The sequence below is a fragment of the Botrytis byssoidea genome (genome assembly GCF_014898295.1).
Source record: "Botrytis byssoidea strain MUCL 94 chromosome Unknown BBYS_007, whole genome shotgun sequence".
NCBI lineage: Eukaryota > Fungi > Ascomycota > Leotiomycetes > Helotiales > Sclerotiniaceae > Botrytis > Botrytis byssoidea.
Window position 1 is genome coordinate 551355 of NW_024065848.1, and position 16751 is coordinate 568105.

A 16751-nucleotide genomic window follows, 5' to 3' on the forward strand; every position below is an offset into this window, starting at 1 on the left:
TATATATATATATTCCCCCTCGATAATCACATTCCATACCACTTTATCACAACTCACAAACCGAACGAAACAAATCCATCTTCTTTCATCACCCCATCAAGGAATAAGAAGTCGACAACAAACAGTTGCATTAAAGGATAATCCGACTATCGAAATCAAACCCAATCCAATAACCCGATACCGCCTCGACTCCCGCCTCCAGATAAGACTTTTTTAGTACAGTCCCAGTCCCAGTCCCAGTCCCATTCCCAGTCACAGTCATAGTCACCAGTACCAATACTTGCGGTAGATTACGTTCTCGTCTCCGGTCCTCGTCACAAGACACCCAATCGCATTGTCACCAAGAACCTTCGATTACTTTCTTCTTACGAATACAAGTACAACGAATACAACTAAGACACCGAATCTTCTTTTCATAATCATTTCCAATTCCATTCAACAATTCCCTTTCTCCATTCATCAATACAACTCTTCCCTTTCATCATTAATCTCATTGATAATACTCAACTCCTCTTCAATTAACTTACATACCATTAATCATCCATCATGTATACTCCTTCAAGCGCCACTTCATCCAGGTCCGCCTCTCCAGAATTACAATCGGAATCAATGCAAATCTTTGTTAAGGTTTTGTCCGGCGACAGTATGTTTATTCCCAAATCCATTCATTCTTAAAGTTTCCAACTAACTCACTATTTAGCTATACCCATAACCGTTCCCGAAGATACCACCATTTCGAACCTCGCCCATCTCCTCTCTATCCGCACATCCTCGCCATCGTCATCACTTCGTCTCGTACACGCTGGAAGACATCTACAACCATCTTCAACTCTCACCTCGAATAACATTACTCGAGACTCGACAATCCACGTTGCAGGAACACTAAGAGGCGGTATGCCACCTAAGAAGATTAGGTGCAATTACAAGGACTGCGGGGTGGCAGCACAAAGAATTGTAGGACACTGTGGATTTTGTGAAGGAGAGTTCTGTGGGAAGCATAGAATGTTGGAGGATCACAAGTGTGTGAAATTAGAAGACGTGAGTTGCCCTATCTCCGATGGTGTATCTCCTGGGTCCAGTGCTGGGGAATCTGTACCCCGAGAGGCATTCGATGGATCTAGAATGGAAGAACAGATTCAATGGTGGCAAGTTGGATTAGGAGATGTGCTCTCAGAAATAATGTGCGAAGATGGAATTGTGGGCTGACTCATCTCATTATAGTGCAAGAAGGAATGTCATGACCGAAATGCAGCTCAACTAAATGCCGAGCGAACCCAAGTCATCAAGGGTATCTAGGCACCCAATTCTCTCCTGAAAAACGCATCCCGCCCGAGATTATACACGGAGGGACAAGAGACATACCTGCTCGATCGTCATTTTGACCATCGAACTCTATTTTACATGGTATCCATGTCGGTAATCTAGGTTTCCCCAAAGTCGTGTTTAGCCACTAGCGATAATACATCTCGGGTTGAGATCACCTCTACTCACCCGCTCAACATACTAATTCTCTTCGTTTACATTATGGGTTTTAGCGGGCGTAAGGAACTAGCATATTTAACATCTTCACTTCCATTCCATCAATTGCGTTCTCAGGCCCATCTATCTCTATTTCCTAGTGGCTATTAGGAGTTTTGATGGTTTTGATGCAATTAAAGGGGTGGTTGACTTTGGGTGTATGGGTGGTAATATAGTTAGGGTTATCTTTCATGGGAGAGATAGGGTCGATCTGTTATATAGTTTTTGAGTCAAATTACATATCCGCTTTTTTTTACAATTTAGCATTTTGCATGATTGCTGAATGTTTCTGTCTTTTTGTTGTGGCCTTGCTAGTTGGCTGTCCTTGACCCCCGTGAATGATGTATTGCAGCTTTGAAACTTTGGGTGAGTACAAGATCTCTGTTCGAAGAAGTATTTCCTAAAATTATTCCTTTACTTCTTAATTGCTATTTTACCTTTTCTATGCGATTTCTCACTTCTGTTTGTAGTCTTTTTTTTCTTAGCCTTTTTTTTGCAAGTACTATTTTATCACGGCCACTCCTTTTAAGGTTTATATGGTGACGTCAATGTTGAGGGAGGGGGCTAGAAAGTTATCACTCGTAGTCATGTCCGATAAGTGAGAAGTCTCTTTTCGACTCTCTCTCTCTCTCTCTCTCTAAATTACATAAAGTCTCGGGAATGTAAATGCAACCTTACAACAAATAAAGTTCTTTGGTGATTTCTATTCGGTAGCCGGTTTAGTGTGAGTTTTCAAGCGCTAGTAAGTCAACTTCTTTTATCCTCCCGGCACGAGTGCCTTCATTGTTGAATTTGGTTTTGAAGAAAACTTTGTCTCGGAAGATTTGTTGTTTTTTGTTTGTGTTTGTGTTTGTGAGAAAAGTGAAGTAAGAAATTAGGGAATTGGCGTATTCATGATGTGGTATTAATTGTGTAATTGTTGATCGATTGGTGAGCGAGGGTTGATAAGGGTTTATGGGAGTTGGTGGTTTACAGAGTGGGGAGGGGCTGGTTTGGGGTAGCGTTGAGATGAGTTGGATAAGATGAGGTAGTTGAGATGAGTTGGAGGTGGTTTCTTGGGGAGGGTAGTAGGTTGGTATTTTGTCTTCTCTGTTGATAGGTTGATAGATGGATGGTTTTGGGGGTGGAGATATGGACAGTTGGTGTGAAGAGGCAGGATTGGAGTCGATGAATTTTCGCAATAGCTAGTAAGGGAATTCTTCGCTCTTGAGCCTTGAGTTTGAAGCCATTTGTATACAGTTGCTTTCTTTCTTTCTTCCTTTTGTATGATTAGGCGTGTGCAGTTGCTGTTTTGTAGTTGTGGGAAAGGGGATGGGTTTTGAGTATCTAAGTGCCTTTTCTGACGTTTGAGGATGCGAGGGAGCGAGGGAGAGTGTGTTGTGTGCTTATAATTTGTGTCTCTATCTATGTGTGCGTTTATTTATGCGTATGTATATTATATTATTTTATTCTTTCTGTATTCTTTGGCTACTGTAGCATTCAAGTCTACTACGTCTCTTGGCAAGTGTAATGTTTTCCCTTCTAAGTTCTTAAACTGATGGAACTTTCAAATACTATATCTTGCTGTTTCTATTACTTTCTATGTCTAATCTTGATTGTAAAACTGTCTCTCTACTCCTAGCATTCGTGAGATTATTCCGTGCCGGAAACACGCAGCATGATATTGGCAACTAGGCTAGCCAAAGTGAAATTTTCGAATCTTTCGATATATGAGATCACCTAACGACCGAATTCCTGAAATTCTGCTGATTATGTTACTCGTCTTTTTCGCCTCCTAAATATCACTAAACCACACCACCGGATTTCTTTTCCAGACTCTTAATATTGCATCATCAAAACAAGTCACACCGAGGCTGAGAATTACGAAAAGCAAATATGGCAAGGCCTCATGCCTTCAACATGGCAGTAGAAGCTTCCGAATCCTCTGGACCGGATCAACAGCTATCGAGTGGTTTTCTTTCTAAACTATGTTTCGATATTCGTAGATCAGTATATGAGCAACTAGTCGTGGATCTTGGGCTGATTTTGCACATCGCAGTGACAGATGTACGACCAGGGAGCCAGAATCCAAAGCATTTTAAGCAAGTACTTCTGCCTTGTATCGCTGGACCAGAAGGCCATGTTGGTCTTGAACATTGGGGCGGCTGGCAATCTGCACATACAAAGTGCATAGATCCATTTAGCTGGGGAGTGGGTGGCTCCAGTGATCAAATTGGGATAGTGAGAGCGGTATGTCAATCATGGAGGAAAACGGCCCCTAGACCATAGAATTTGATTTCGCTTCTATTGAGTTGCAAGTATATGTAAGTAATATACCGATGTAATAAACTGGCAGGATAGTTCGACTAATGATAATTGTACCATTTAGAAATGCTGAATTCATATATGTCATTTACACATTTGCAACTTTTGATCTGATTGGGCTTCAATGCGCGACTCAATTTCTCGAGAATGTTCCACAGCTACAACTTGATGACATTCGGTCTCTCCGCGTTTCCCACAAAATAGAGCATCCAATCTACACATGTTTTCACTATGAGCCCAAGGGCTCCCCCGCCTTCGAGAAGCAACAAGAGAAGGATCAAGAACTTGCAAGATGGCAAGCTAAACATTTGGTTTACATTTGCGACTTACTCTCGAGAGTGAAAAGGTTGAAGGATTTACATATCACCTTCTACGATGTTACAGGTCGCCGTTTGGAGACGTCCCTCCTGTACCCTTTGGTGTGGGTCAAGAATGTTGAAAATTTCCAGGTGGATTTGCCATGGGCATTGGAACATGCTGTTGGCCTTTATTGTAAGAACACAATGCTGCCATTTGTTATTCGAAGGCCATCATTAGAGGAGGAGCATGAACCTGAAGCAATTTACGAAATGAGGAAGTTTAAATTATTGTTGTTCAAGTTAGTCCGCTTCTTGACACATCCATTTCGTATGCTTTGATGAGATCGAATGGGTAACATCTAGGTTCCATAACGACAGTCGTGGTTGTGGGATCATGTCCGAGGTTCAAGCTTTTCTCATCTTCCTGGCCGTTGACGTGTTGGGCAAAATCATGTTTCGCGATGGTCGATTGCATATCTGGGAAATGGGACATTGAGCAGTTATTTTCCAATCTGGGAATTTGCGAAGATTCAAAGCTCCTTCTGTACATATCTGTGAATACCTATATTCTTTTATGCAAATCTGTTATGCCAATACCGCGGTAATGACCCATCATACAGTATCAACTTTTAGGCTCCAATCCCTCCCGATGAGTCATCTGGGCTAATGTAATAGTATAAATGAGAGGAAATCCGTTGATGCAAAATAATTGATGTCCAAAGGCAAATTCTCCATTTCATTCCCTCATAGTCTATTATTTTTTCTGCGATCACAGCATTTGATACTGTGTAGGTAACGTGGTATCAAAAGCAATAACAATGAATCAAAACAATCACATTCGTGAGTTCACCATGGATAACAGCCGACAAGGTCCTCTCAAGATTCCCGGACATGGTGATATATCTTTATTCAGCGAACTACCCAAAGGTTCGCGATTTCACCAAGGATCAGATGATTGGGAAGAAGGGTGGGAACATAAGCCTCGTCTGACAGCTCGAGAGCTGGCCATGATAGGTCTCACCAATCTCTTGACTGATATGCCTAACTGGCACATAGATGTTTTCAATGACAAAGATACTGCAAGATGGCACGAAATAGCCATGAAACATAAATTGATAAGTGAGAAAGCTTGGGAGTGGTGTTTAGCTGAGTTGAGAGACAAGGCGAGATTGTTTCGTACTACAAATCGTGTTCTTGCTTTGGACGCCGGAGCTTGTGTTTCCAAATCAGATACTCTCGTATCTAAAGCGCTAATGAGAGAGCTCAACATGACTATCGAGGAACTGCGCGCTCAGTTCGACAAAAATGACGTGCAGAATTCTTGTCGAGATAAACAAGTTGTTAATCTTGTTGATCCATCATTGTTTGCGCTCGTTTACGGAAGGCGAAAGTTTTACTGAATGGAGGAAAGTTGGTCTGAACGACTTTTCCAACTCATACGGACGTGGTATCACTACTGAAATTCCACAAGTCCATCCCAAGGGAAGCAATGTGGCAGGTGCTGCTCGAGAACTGAAAAGGGTGGGCTTTTCCTTCTATAATGATGAAAAACTCTACCGCTGGTCAACAAACTACCAATAGCTCCCATGCGAGGTGGAATTTGATGGGACTTCTGACACTTCCGTGCGTATCACCTCCTACATCAACAATCTACACCCTATCAAAAACAAAGGACTATACAGCATGATCGAACAGCTTATACAATTAGTCATAGAGCCTTGGAATGATTGTTTGCTGAAAGGCGAGCACGGACGCGTTCCCACCCGAATTAGAATATACGGCACAGTAGATCTAGAGGAGGAACTAGGAAAACCTTCAGCACTGATCGAGAGGTCGCATGAGAACGACCTCAAACATCCTGAACCAGGAGCTGCATTCACATATGAAGAATGGAAAGAAGGGAAAAGTGGTAAGTTTACTGCAGATAAAGCTGTATGGGAAGGTCTTCCCGAGTACGCATGTTGCTCAGGAACAAAGCACAAGGATTTTGACAGTGACCACGAATTCTACAGCATTGCTCTACAGGAAAGTTTTCGGGAAAAAGGACTGCAAGTTTTTGTGCAGATTGGAAGTATCGAACTAGGTGAACGAAATAATCCATTTTCAATGAAGTTTTCAGGAAGTGATTGGGATGTCGATGGGACACAGAGTGAACATATTGCTGCTACATCTATATATTTCTACGATGTGTAGAATATAGCAAATATGCAAATTTCTTTTCGACAGAAAACTTGTCTCAGTGAATCAGCATACCATCGTTCGGAAGTTGATCTTTTCTGGAACAATGTTGTCACTAAGGAAGATGGGTATTATGACGATGAGGGTGGTTATTATTTTCCTTCTGCTACTCAGGATTTGGGCTCAATAACTGTGAAGGAAGGACGATTATTGAGTTGGTCCAACGCGTTGCAATATAGGCTCGAGCCTTTTACGAGAAGTAGTCTTACAGAACCGGGAAATGCGAAATTTATCAAACTTATGTTGGTAGATTCGTATTATCGAATTTGTTCGACCCGGAACGTGCCACCGCAAAGACGTGATTGGTGGACTAGTGAAGTCTTTGGAAAGGATAATTTAGGAAGAAAATTGCCAGCAGAGCTGTTGAAGATGATCGAGAAAGCTGTGGATGGCTGGCCGATAGGGAGAGATGAGGCTAAGGAGGATCGGGATAATCTACTTGAAGAACATCGCTGGGCTCAGGAAGCCGAGTCTCGTTCGACGCATGTTTTTTATGGGTGGTGTGATTGTGCTTGTCATAAGTGACACGTCAGGGTATTGTCAAGATCATTAAGAGAGATAGATTGACATTCAGATAGATTTTGAGATGAATATTGTCTTCAAAGCGGCGTTTTATTTTCTGTTGCATTCAGGGGACTGGAAAACCACATTGAAAACATTGAAATGGTAATTTAAACTTGCTGTTTCTTTGATTCTATAAACACCTATTCATAGCTAATACCAAATACTAGTTCCTCTCTTTCAATTTTCATCTATTCTTCATCAAACCTCACATAGACACCATTTTGACAACAAGCTGCAGACAACATCAGAAACACAAGAGAGTCTAAAGGCTCAACTAAGGCAACGAATATAGCTCCTGCGTACAAAACAATTGAATCACATAGAATTCCTTCAAAAATGTTCCACTCGAAAACCTAGACACGGAATTAAGGCTGTCTACAAAAACCTAAAACTACCAGGTCGTGCTTGTGGGGAGAATCCCCTATGCATAATTATCTCGGAATATCCGCAAAGCACAATTGACTATCCAGACAATCAATGATGTCAGGAATATGCTCTACAATCAACTGAACTTGGCAGTATCTCTTTTCTAATTAGCAATAGCTGCTGGGAAAGCAATTGCAATAGGAAGCACTCGCTTCCATTGACAAGATTTTTTTTCTTCTCTGCTTTTCGAACTCGACGGTTCAATAAGTAAGGCATTTATTGCATTCCAAATGATGTGTGTCGATCCGAACTAACCTAATCAATCATAGCATTATTGGAAGTCAATTCTTGCTTCTAGATGGACTGATTGATCAAAACCCTTTATTTATCGTTCAAAGGGTCCAAGAGTTATATCCAATTGGCTGGTGTCGATATCGATATCAATCACAGATCCACAATTATCTTCAAGCCAAGAGACCTCGGCATCGGTAAACAATTCTATCCCTCCTTATTATCCTAACTCTCATAAAACCTTAAGTGAATACATAATCTTCTTCATCGGAAACCTGTCTTTCCTTCCATCTCCATAACTTTCATATCTAGATTCTTCTACCCCGATTATTAACGAAGCCGACGCTGTTGTCGAAGACGGGAAACTCAATTTATGATAGCGCGGGGTTTGCTAAACTCCATTCCTCGCTAGTAACGCTATCGACATCATCGTTTTTACTAGTTTGAGGATTCTTGTGTTCTCCCACGGGAACTTTTGTTTACTTACTGTCTAAAACCATATGTGATTGGTGCCCTTTGCGGATTTAAAATAACTTTATTTCATCCAGACTTCTTGGATTGGAATCTTCGGCCGAAATATAGAGGTTGGCAAAAAGTGGAGTTCAGAACAATACACATCATACCAAGGCGTAGTGTCCTGGATTAGATCGTTGAATACATATACCATGTCTACACCCACGAAGACTCCTGCTTCTGTAGCTACAGATAGAATCCTCTCTCTTACAAATCACTTAAAAGACTCTTTGAATCCATCCGACGACTTACACAAAGCAAAAACAATGGCATCTTCATATAAATTTGAAGGATGGATGGCGTTAGATAAGGATGCTGCTAAGGGAAAAATGGTATGGCAAGAATTCGAGCCAAAGACTTGGACGGAGGATGATGTCGATATCAAAATTGCCTACTGCGGTATTTGTGGGTCTGACATTCATACATTGAGATCTGGATGGGTATGTAATTCTTTTCTTGGACTATAGAAGTGGGGAATAACGATTTGGCTATAGGGCGCGACAAATTATCCAGCTTGCGTCGGACATGAGCTAGCTGGTACTGCTGTGAAAGTGGGGAAAAACGTAAAGCACATTAAACTTGGTGATCGATGCGGTGTTGGTGCACAATCAAGTTCTTGTCTGAAGCCTGAATGCGAGGAGTGTGCGAGTGGAATGGAGAACCATTGTACAAAAATGGTTGGAACTTACAACGGAGTTTATCCTGATGGTTCCAAGTCATACGGCGGTTATGCAGATTACTGCCGTGCTCCATCGCATTTTGTTATCAAGATTCCCGATGGACTTTCTCTTGCCGAAGCAGCTCCTATGTTGTGCGGAGGTGTCACAACTTGGTCACCTCTTGTCAACAACGGAGCCGGGCCCGACAAGCGAGTCGGAATAGTTGGTATCGGAGGCTTGGGCCATTTTGGTCTTCTATGGGCCAAAGGTCTCGGCTGCAAAGAGGTTGTGGCAATCTCCCGATCAAGCGGAAAGAAAGCCGATGCAGAGAAGATGGGCGCCACCAAATTCATTGCTACAGATGAAGACGAAAATTGGGCCAAGAAGAACGCTAGATCTCTTGACTTGATCGTTTGTACCGTCTCTAGCCCAAAGATGCCAATCGCTGGATATCTTTCATTGCTAAAAACCAAAGGGGAATTCATTCAGGTTGGAGCTCCAGAGGATGTCATTCCAGCTTTGAACATGTTCGCCTTCATTGGAAAGGGAGTAAAGCTTGGAGGTAGTGCAATCGGTACACCAAGGGATATTAGTGAGATGTTGGAGTTCGCTGCCAAAAATAATATCCATCCTTTTATTCAGGAGAGACCATTATCGGAGGCAAACCAAGCTGTTGTTGATATGGAGGATGGAAAAGCTCGTTACCGCTATGTTTTGGTCAACGAGAAGCATGCAAAGGAGTTGAAACAGTAAGCAATTTTGATGAATATGTATGAATATATATACGTGTATATAAAGAATAATTGAAATAATACACAAGCAAGAGTCAAACAGTATCTTTGCGAATCAGAAGCATTGTATTGTCTCAATTTAAAAATAATAAATGTACACAAGGAACAATGAAATGATAAGTGATGGAAGAGAAAAAGGATATTCATAAACGTCAGAAAGTAACCTAGAGTCCGTCCAATTGATGTCAGAGGCTCAATGCTGGCAGCCATATAATATTCAGACCACTAAATTAGCTCCAATTACCAAATAAACTTGTTCCTACCGTTCAACCCAATCCTAAACTTTAGAAAATCATTGACAAGATTGATCGTTTCTCATCACCACTTGAGGTCAACAAACTAGTCATCAAACACAGTCATATCAAGGTACCTGGGTATTGAGACTATGCAAGTAACAGAGCTTCCAAAAACGAAGAATACACTTTGAAATAGATCAACTCGTAGTGTTCTCGAGAATAAGTTGCTTGGTTCTGGTTAAACAATCACTGGACAAGTGGTGGATGCATTCACAAGGTTCGCCAGAGAATACTGTAAAGGGGTGTTCTTCGGATCGGCTATTAGTTTGTCCGAGCCTCACGCTAGTCTCAAAAAGCTAAGCTTAATTTGCAATTCTACGGCTTACACTTTTGCTTATATGCCCTGGGCAACTTTGAATGGCTTCCTCCAGCTCGAATTATTTCTGTACCTTCATTAATCTCACCTTGAATTCTGAAACTTGAGCCTCAACATCAAAAAAACCACTATCATCGTGCCAGTCTCCAAATTTTTCAGCTAATTTTTGTATGATCTTTATGCCATTGTTTCTTTGTTCTTAAGGTCCTTTTTGGTCCTGGGGGACGCGCCAATCTTTTGTTTGAGGCGACAGCTCTCAACTTTGCCTTTGCGACAACTCCAGCTACAACTCCGCATCCCATCAAACTTCCGAACTCAACTCGATTCGCATACAGATAGTGGAGTTCAAATTAATACAACATGGCTGATTACGAAGAGGGATACGAATATGATGATTATGGAGAGGAGGATGCAGGTATCACGGCAGAGGACTGCTGGACGGTTATCTCTTCCTTCTTCGAAGCAAAAGGTCTAGTTTCGCAACAACTCGATTCTTTCGATGAATTCGTCCAAACTACTATGCAAGAGCTTGTCGAAGAGAATTCACAGCTCACGCTTGACCAAAACAATCCACCTTCGTCCCACGACAATCCTATCGCCCTCCGTCGATATGAAATCAAGTTCGGCACCATCATGCTTTCTCGACCGGCTATGACCGAAGGTGATGGAAGCACACAAGTTATGTTACCACAAGAAGCTCGTTTGCGAAATCTTACGTATTCAAGTCCTCTTTACATAGAGATGACGAAGAGTACTCAAGTCGCCGTAGAGCGACCCGTTCCTCTTAACGAGCTTGATGACGAACAAGAAGCTGAGATGGTGAATGGCGGAGAACATCCTACACGATTGGTCTGGGAATATGAGGATGGTGACCCAGAAGGCCCTAAAGGTGCTCCACTTCCAGAACAAGTTTATATCGGAAAATTGCCCATGATGTTGAAGTCGGAATTTTGCATATTGAAGGGTCTCGACGAAGACGAACTCTATGGATGGAACGAATGCCCTTACGATCAAGGAGGATATTTTATTATCAACGGAAGTGAGAAGGTTCTGATCGCACAAGAGCGTAGTGCCGCCAACATTGTTCAAGTCTTCAAGAAGCCAGCGAACAGTGCAGTGTCATACTTGGCTGAAATCCGAAGTGCGCTGGAGAAGGGTTCGCGCCTTATCTCTTCTTTGCAAATCAAATTATTCGACAAAGGTGACAGCAACCGAGGAGGTTTTGGTAAAACTGTCAAGTCGACTTTACCATATATCAAGGCAGACATCCCTATTGCCATCGTCTTTCGCGCACTTGGTGTTGTATCTGATGAGGATATTTTGAACCATATTTGTTACGATCGAAATGATACTCAAATGCTCGAGATGTTGAAGCCATGTATTGAGGAAGCTTTCGTCATCCAAGATCGTGAAGTTGCCCTCGATTTCATTGGAAAGCGTGGCAACGGTACATCTTTGACTCGTGATAAGCGTATCAAATATGCCCGCGATATCATGCAGAAGGAGCTGCTTCCTCATATCTCCCAAAAGGAAGGTAGCGAAACCCGAAAGGCATTCTTCTTGGGTTACATGGTTCATAAGTTACTTCAATGCGCTCTTGGTCGTCGGGAGACTGATGATCGAGATCATTTCGGAAAGAAGCGTTTGGATTTGGCTGGACCTTTACTTGCAAAATTGTTCAGAAATCTGTTCCGTAGATTAACAACCGATGTGTACAGATACTTGCAGCGTTGCGTGGAAAATAACCGAGAGTTCAATTTGACTTTGGGTGTGAAATCCACAACAATCACAAACGGTCTGAAATATTCTTTGGCCACAGGTAACTGGGGTGATCAGAAGAAGGCAGCAAGTTCTACCGCTGGTGTGTCTCAAGTATTGAACAGATATACCTTTGCTTCAACACTTTCTCATTTGCGCCGAACCAATACACCCATTGGACGTGATGGAAAGATCGCCAAACCTAGACAACTGCATAATACACATTGGGGCTTGGTCTGCCCGGCAGAGACGCCCGAAGGTCAAGCTTGTGGTTTGGTTAAGAATTTGGCTTTGATGTGTTACGTTACAGTTGGTACGCCGAGTGATCCAATCGTCGAGTTCATGATTCAACGAAACATGGAAGTATTGGAGGAGTATGAACCACTTCGAGCACCCAACGCAACAAAGGTTTTCGTCAATGGTGTTTGGGTTGGTATTCATCGAGATCCTGCTCATTTGGTCAAATGTGTCCAAGACCTTCGTAGATCACACTTGATCTCTCACGAAGTTTCACTCATTCGAGAAATTCGAGACAGAGAGTTCAAGATTTTCACCGATGCAGGACGAGTGTGCAGACCTTTATTGGTTATTGACAACGACCCTGACAGCGCCAACAAAGGTAACTTGGTATTGAACAAGGAGCACATTCGCCGTCTGGAGGAGGATCAGATGCTGCCAGCAAATATGGATAAGGACGATAAAGTAAAAAACGGATACTATGGATTCCAAGGTTTGATTAATGACGGTGTGGTTGAGTATCTGGACGCTGAGGAGGAAGAGACCGTCATGATTACCATGACACCTGAAGATCTTGACATTTCTCGACAACTTCAGGCTGGTTATCAAATTCGTCCTGATGAAAGCGGTGATTTGAACAAGCGTGTCAAGGCACCTATCAATCCAACTGCCCATGTCTGGACTCATTGTGAAATTCATCCAAGTATGATTTTGGGTATCTGCGCAAGCATTATTCCTTTCCCGGATCACAATCAGGTAAGCTTTAAGTTCAATGAATTCATTCATTCAAGGCTAATTCTATTGCTACAAAGTCTCCTCGTAACTGTTATCAATCCGCTATGGGTAAACAAGCTATGGGAGTTTTCCTCACTAACTTTGATGTTCGCATGGATACTATGGCCAATATCTTATACTATCCTCAAAAGCCTCTCGCCACTACACGTTCTATGGAGTTTTTAAAGTTCAGAGAACTGCCCGCTGGTCAAAACGCCATTGTTGCTATCATGTGTTACTCTGGCTACAATCAAGAAGATTCCGTTATTATGAACCAAAGTAGTATTGATCGTGGATTGTTCCGAAGTTTGTTCTATCGAGCCTACACGGATCAAGAAAAGCGTATTGGTATGAATGTTGTGGAACAATTCGAAAAGCCTTATAGATCCGATACTCTTAAACTCAAGCAGGGTACATATGACAAACTTGACGATGATGGAATCGTGGCTCCTGGTGTTCGTGTCACTGGTGCCGATATCATTATCGGAAAGACTGCACCAATTGCTCCTGACTCTGAGGAAATGGGTCAGCGCACAAAAGCTCATGTCAAGCGCGATGCATCTACACCTCTTCGAAGCACCGAGAGTGGTCTTGTTGATCAGGTACTTATTACGACCAATGCCGAAGGTCTCCGATTCGTCAAGGTCAGAATGAGAACTACCAAAATCCCCCAAATTGGTGACAAATTTGCTTCGCGTCACGGACAGAAGGGTACTATCGGTATTACATATATGCAACAAGACATGCCGTTCACTAGAGAGGGTGTAGTCCCAGATCTTATTATCAACCCCCACGCTATTCCATCTCGTATGACAATTGCACATTTGATCGAGTGCCAATTGAGTAAGGTCTCTACTCTGCGTGGACTTGAGGGTGATGCTACACCATTTACCGAAGTCACTGTCGATTCTGTCTCTAAGCTTCTCCGTGCACATGGTTATCATTCTCGTGGTTTCGAGATTATGTACCACGGTCACACTGGTCGTAAGATGATGGCCCAAGTCTTCCTTGGTCCCACATATTACCAACGTTTGCGTCACATGGTCGACGACAAGATTCATGCACGTGCCAGAGGTCCCGTACAAATTTTAACCAGACAACCTGTGGAAGGTCGTGCTAGAGATGGCGGTCTTCGTTTCGGAGAGATGGAACGTGATTGTATGATTTCTCACGGTGCTAGTGCTTTCCTGAAGGAGAGATTGTTTGAGGTTTCGGATGCTTTCAGAGTTCATATTTGTGATATATGTGGACTCATGACACCAATTGCGTAAGTTTATGTGCTAACCGGAAAAAGAGTTATACTGACCTAATTATAGTAAAATCAACACTGGTTCCTTCGAGTGTCGTCCTTGCAAGAATAAGACAAAGATTTCCCAAATTCACATCCCGTACGCCGCTAAATTACTTTTCCAAGAGTTAGCAGCAATGAATATTGCCACAAGAATGTTCACAAAGAGATCTGGCATTACGGTGCGCTGATTTTGTACGATCTAATTACGACTGGATGGGGGTAGACTATGAATTTCGTGGCTGGGGAAAGCTTTGCATATCGTGGCGTTTGGGATGGAAGAAAGATTGTGACCATTAAGAAGGGGCATTCAAATTATTTGCATAGGATGAAGAAGTTTGGTTGCGTTTCTCGTTCGCAGAAATATTCTGCCAAATATTCTACGTCACAGTGCCGAAGATGCACAGAAAAGCATTATATTGGGCGCGCATCGTGAAATTGAATGGTGCTGCTGTATCATATTAAGATTTTTCTTTAGGCATAGAGAACAAGATAATAACTGAAAATTTGATCGATGTTGTGACTTGATCTCTTTTGTTTTTGTTAAGGTTCTCTTCAAAAATTCTCTCGAATCTTTTTTATGACCCATTTGTACAGGACTTAATATGTCCCTTAGATCATGCCATTCATGGATACATGCTGCAATCATACTCTAGGACTTCCAGCATTTCAATTTCATACCTACTCATACATATTGATCCCTAATTTTTGTCGCCGTGTACCCAAGTTTGTAATATACATCTCCCTCTCGTTCATTGTTCAAACAAGTACCATGATTCGTAATACCTAAACAGAACACGTACACTCGTCTGAAGCCGCAGAGCAATATCACCTCGTGGTCCCATCACTAACATTCTGCACCTTCCTATATTCTTCTTCCATCGCCCGCTGCAAATCGAAATCCAACTGCCGCTCTTTTTTTATGCGCTGTTGTTCCATGTCTCGGATTACGCCTGCGTGCATTGCCTGTATATTGTTTTAGTATATGTGCAGCTGAGACTGGAAATGGGACGGAGGTGGAATCGAGAGGTAGAACATACAGCTTTCTCGGCCGTCTGCGCATAATGTACGAAGACAATAGTGCCGGCGGCGAATAGTGAAGTGCCGAAGAGTGTTAATTTTGCTGCGCGAGACATTGGGCTAATTTTTCGGGAACCCCTTATAGGTATTATGAGAAGTAACTCAAAATGTCTACAAGTATATAATGTTCAGTACGAAGAAGACGAATATCTAAATTCTAGAATGGTGGAGTGATTTGAGAAGCTGCAATCGATGCGATAGGCGCAGACGGAAGTTGCCGGACAGGGGTCTCTACAGTGCACTAGGAGAGCTTGTTGCATCTGTTGGAGCTATCTAAGCTTGAACCACTCCAAATCCAACGTTAACTCTCCACTTTCTTCTTGCGCGACGCTGATAACGATTCGAAGACACGATTGATTTTTGAAAGAGAAGATTCCTTGAACTTATTGTATTGTTTGTGCAGAGAACAGTCGGATTTGAAGATGGTATGTTTAGTCCGATGATCTGGGTCAGGGTTATGTCAAATGGGCATGGATGGGATGGAGGTTGGGTTATGAGTGCTTTGCTAATTGTAAGATGACAGTCGGCACAGAATTCGGCGGGTATTCAGACGTTGCTTGATGTATGTTTGGGCTCTGGGATGATGAGAGGAGGATGGAGATACTGATTGAGAGGTTAGGCAGAGAGAGATGCGCAGAAGATTGTTCAGAAAGGTGAGATGGAATCCTAGGATGTTGGTGAAGTTTAAATTATATGCTAACGTTTCTATCTACAGCTAGAGAATGTGAGTTGATACCTACGACGATACTATGTTTGCAGGATGAGGCAATGCTGATAGCGATGCAGACCGCACAAAACGTGTAAAGGAAGCAAGAGACGAGGCAAAGAAGGAAATTGATGCGTATAGAAAGGAAAAGGAAGATGAGTTCAAGAAGTTTGAGGCAGAGGTACGTTGCATCTGGGGAATGGGGAAAGCACTCGAGCTAGGAACGATTTGAGGTTCTAACTTGTTGGATCTAGCACACGAGCGGCAACAAGAAGGCAGAAGAAGATGCCAACAAGGATGCTGAGATCAAGTTGAAGGAGATCAAGGAGGCAGGCAAGAAGGGGGAGGGCCAGGTTATTTCGGGCCTGTTGAAGGCAGTCTTCGATGTTAAGCCTGTTGTACCTCAACGTGTTGAAGGACCAAAATAGGGCACTCAATCTTGAGTTTGTTTGGGGGAAGAGGCTGAGCAATGCGAAATTGTAAGGGGAGACGGTTGTGGTGGTAAAGACTATTAGTTCTCCACCGTGATGGAAGTTGTATTGAAGTTACCGCTGTGGTGAAGAGGCAATTGATGATAACCTGTGTATAGACTAGCTTGCGATTCAACAACAAAGATATCCTCTGTTTCTCATTATGGTTCAGAATATGTGCTCAATATGCTAAATTATCCATACCTACGAATCTTATACAATCTTGTGGATATTGATAATGATATTGATCTTGATCTCGACTTTAGCTGCGTCTAATGCGACT

General features: G+C 42.5%; 6 protein-coding genes across 6 annotated transcripts; 5 read left to right on the forward strand and 1 right to left on the reverse strand.

Annotated features, from left to right (window-relative positions):
- Positions 1–546: 546 nt before the first annotated feature.
- EAE97_004200 (uncharacterized protein) lies at positions 547–1296 on the forward strand (the record flags this gene model as incomplete). The annotated part of the gene is made up of 3 exons (XM_038874712.1): positions 547–643; positions 701–1038; positions 1222–1296. 3 exons carry the CDS (start codon positions 547–549, stop codon positions 1294–1296), a joined length of 510 nt encoding a protein of 169 aa, XP_038734156.1.
- Positions 1297–3417: 2121 nt separating this feature from the next.
- Positions 3418–6884, forward strand: EAE97_004201 (uncharacterized protein; the record flags this gene model as incomplete). The annotated part of the gene is made up of 6 exons (XM_038874713.1): positions 3418–3683; positions 3887–4449; positions 4992–5415; positions 5513–5642; positions 5703–6310; positions 6362–6884. 6 exons carry the CDS (start codon positions 3418–3420, stop codon positions 6882–6884), a joined length of 2514 nt encoding a protein of 837 aa, XP_038734157.1.
- A 1475-nt stretch (positions 6885–8359) lies between these two features.
- EAE97_004202 (uncharacterized protein) lies at positions 8360–9505 on the forward strand (the record flags this gene model as incomplete). The annotated part of the gene is made up of 2 exons (XM_038874714.1): positions 8360–8533; positions 8588–9505. 2 exons carry the CDS (start codon positions 8360–8362, stop codon positions 9503–9505), a joined length of 1092 nt encoding a protein of 363 aa, XP_038734158.1.
- Positions 9506–10515: 1010 nt separating this feature from the next.
- EAE97_004203 (DNA-directed RNA polymerase II subunit RPB2) lies at positions 10516–14403 on the forward strand (the record flags this gene model as incomplete). The annotated part of the gene is made up of 3 exons (XM_038874715.1): positions 10516–12906; positions 12963–14191; positions 14241–14403. The coding sequence occupies 3 exons, from the start codon at positions 10516–10518 to the stop codon at positions 14401–14403; spliced, it is 3783 nt and encodes a 1260-aa protein (XP_038734159.1).
- Positions 14404–14720: 317 nt separating this feature from the next.
- On the reverse strand, positions 14721–15534 carry EAE97_004204 (uncharacterized protein). The gene is made up of 2 exons (XM_038874716.1): positions 15253–15534; positions 14721–15178 (listed from the first exon to the last, which is right to left on the reverse strand). Exons 1-2 carry the CDS (start codon positions 15346–15348, stop codon positions 15041–15043), a joined length of 234 nt encoding a protein of 77 aa, XP_038734160.1. The 5' UTR covers positions 15349–15534; the 3' UTR covers positions 14721–15040.
- Positions 15535–15714: 180 nt separating this feature from the next.
- On the forward strand, positions 15715–16426 carry EAE97_004205 (uncharacterized protein; the record flags this gene model as incomplete). The annotated part of the gene is made up of 6 exons (XM_038874717.1): positions 15715–15717; positions 15816–15854; positions 15912–15945; positions 16008–16016; positions 16079–16179; positions 16253–16426. 6 exons carry the CDS (start codon positions 15715–15717, stop codon positions 16424–16426), a joined length of 360 nt encoding a protein of 119 aa, XP_038734161.1.
- Positions 16427–16751: the final 325 nt, after the last annotated feature.

Coding starts and splice junctions, on each gene's coding strand:
- EAE97_004204 (XM_038874716.1), bottom strand. CDS start 15,348: ATGTCTCGCGCAGCAAAATTAACACTCTTCGGCACTTCACTATTCGCC. Junction 15,179..15,252: donor CGCAGACGGCCGAGAAAGCT/GTATGTTCTACC, acceptor AACAATATACAG/GCAATGCACGCAGGCGTAAT.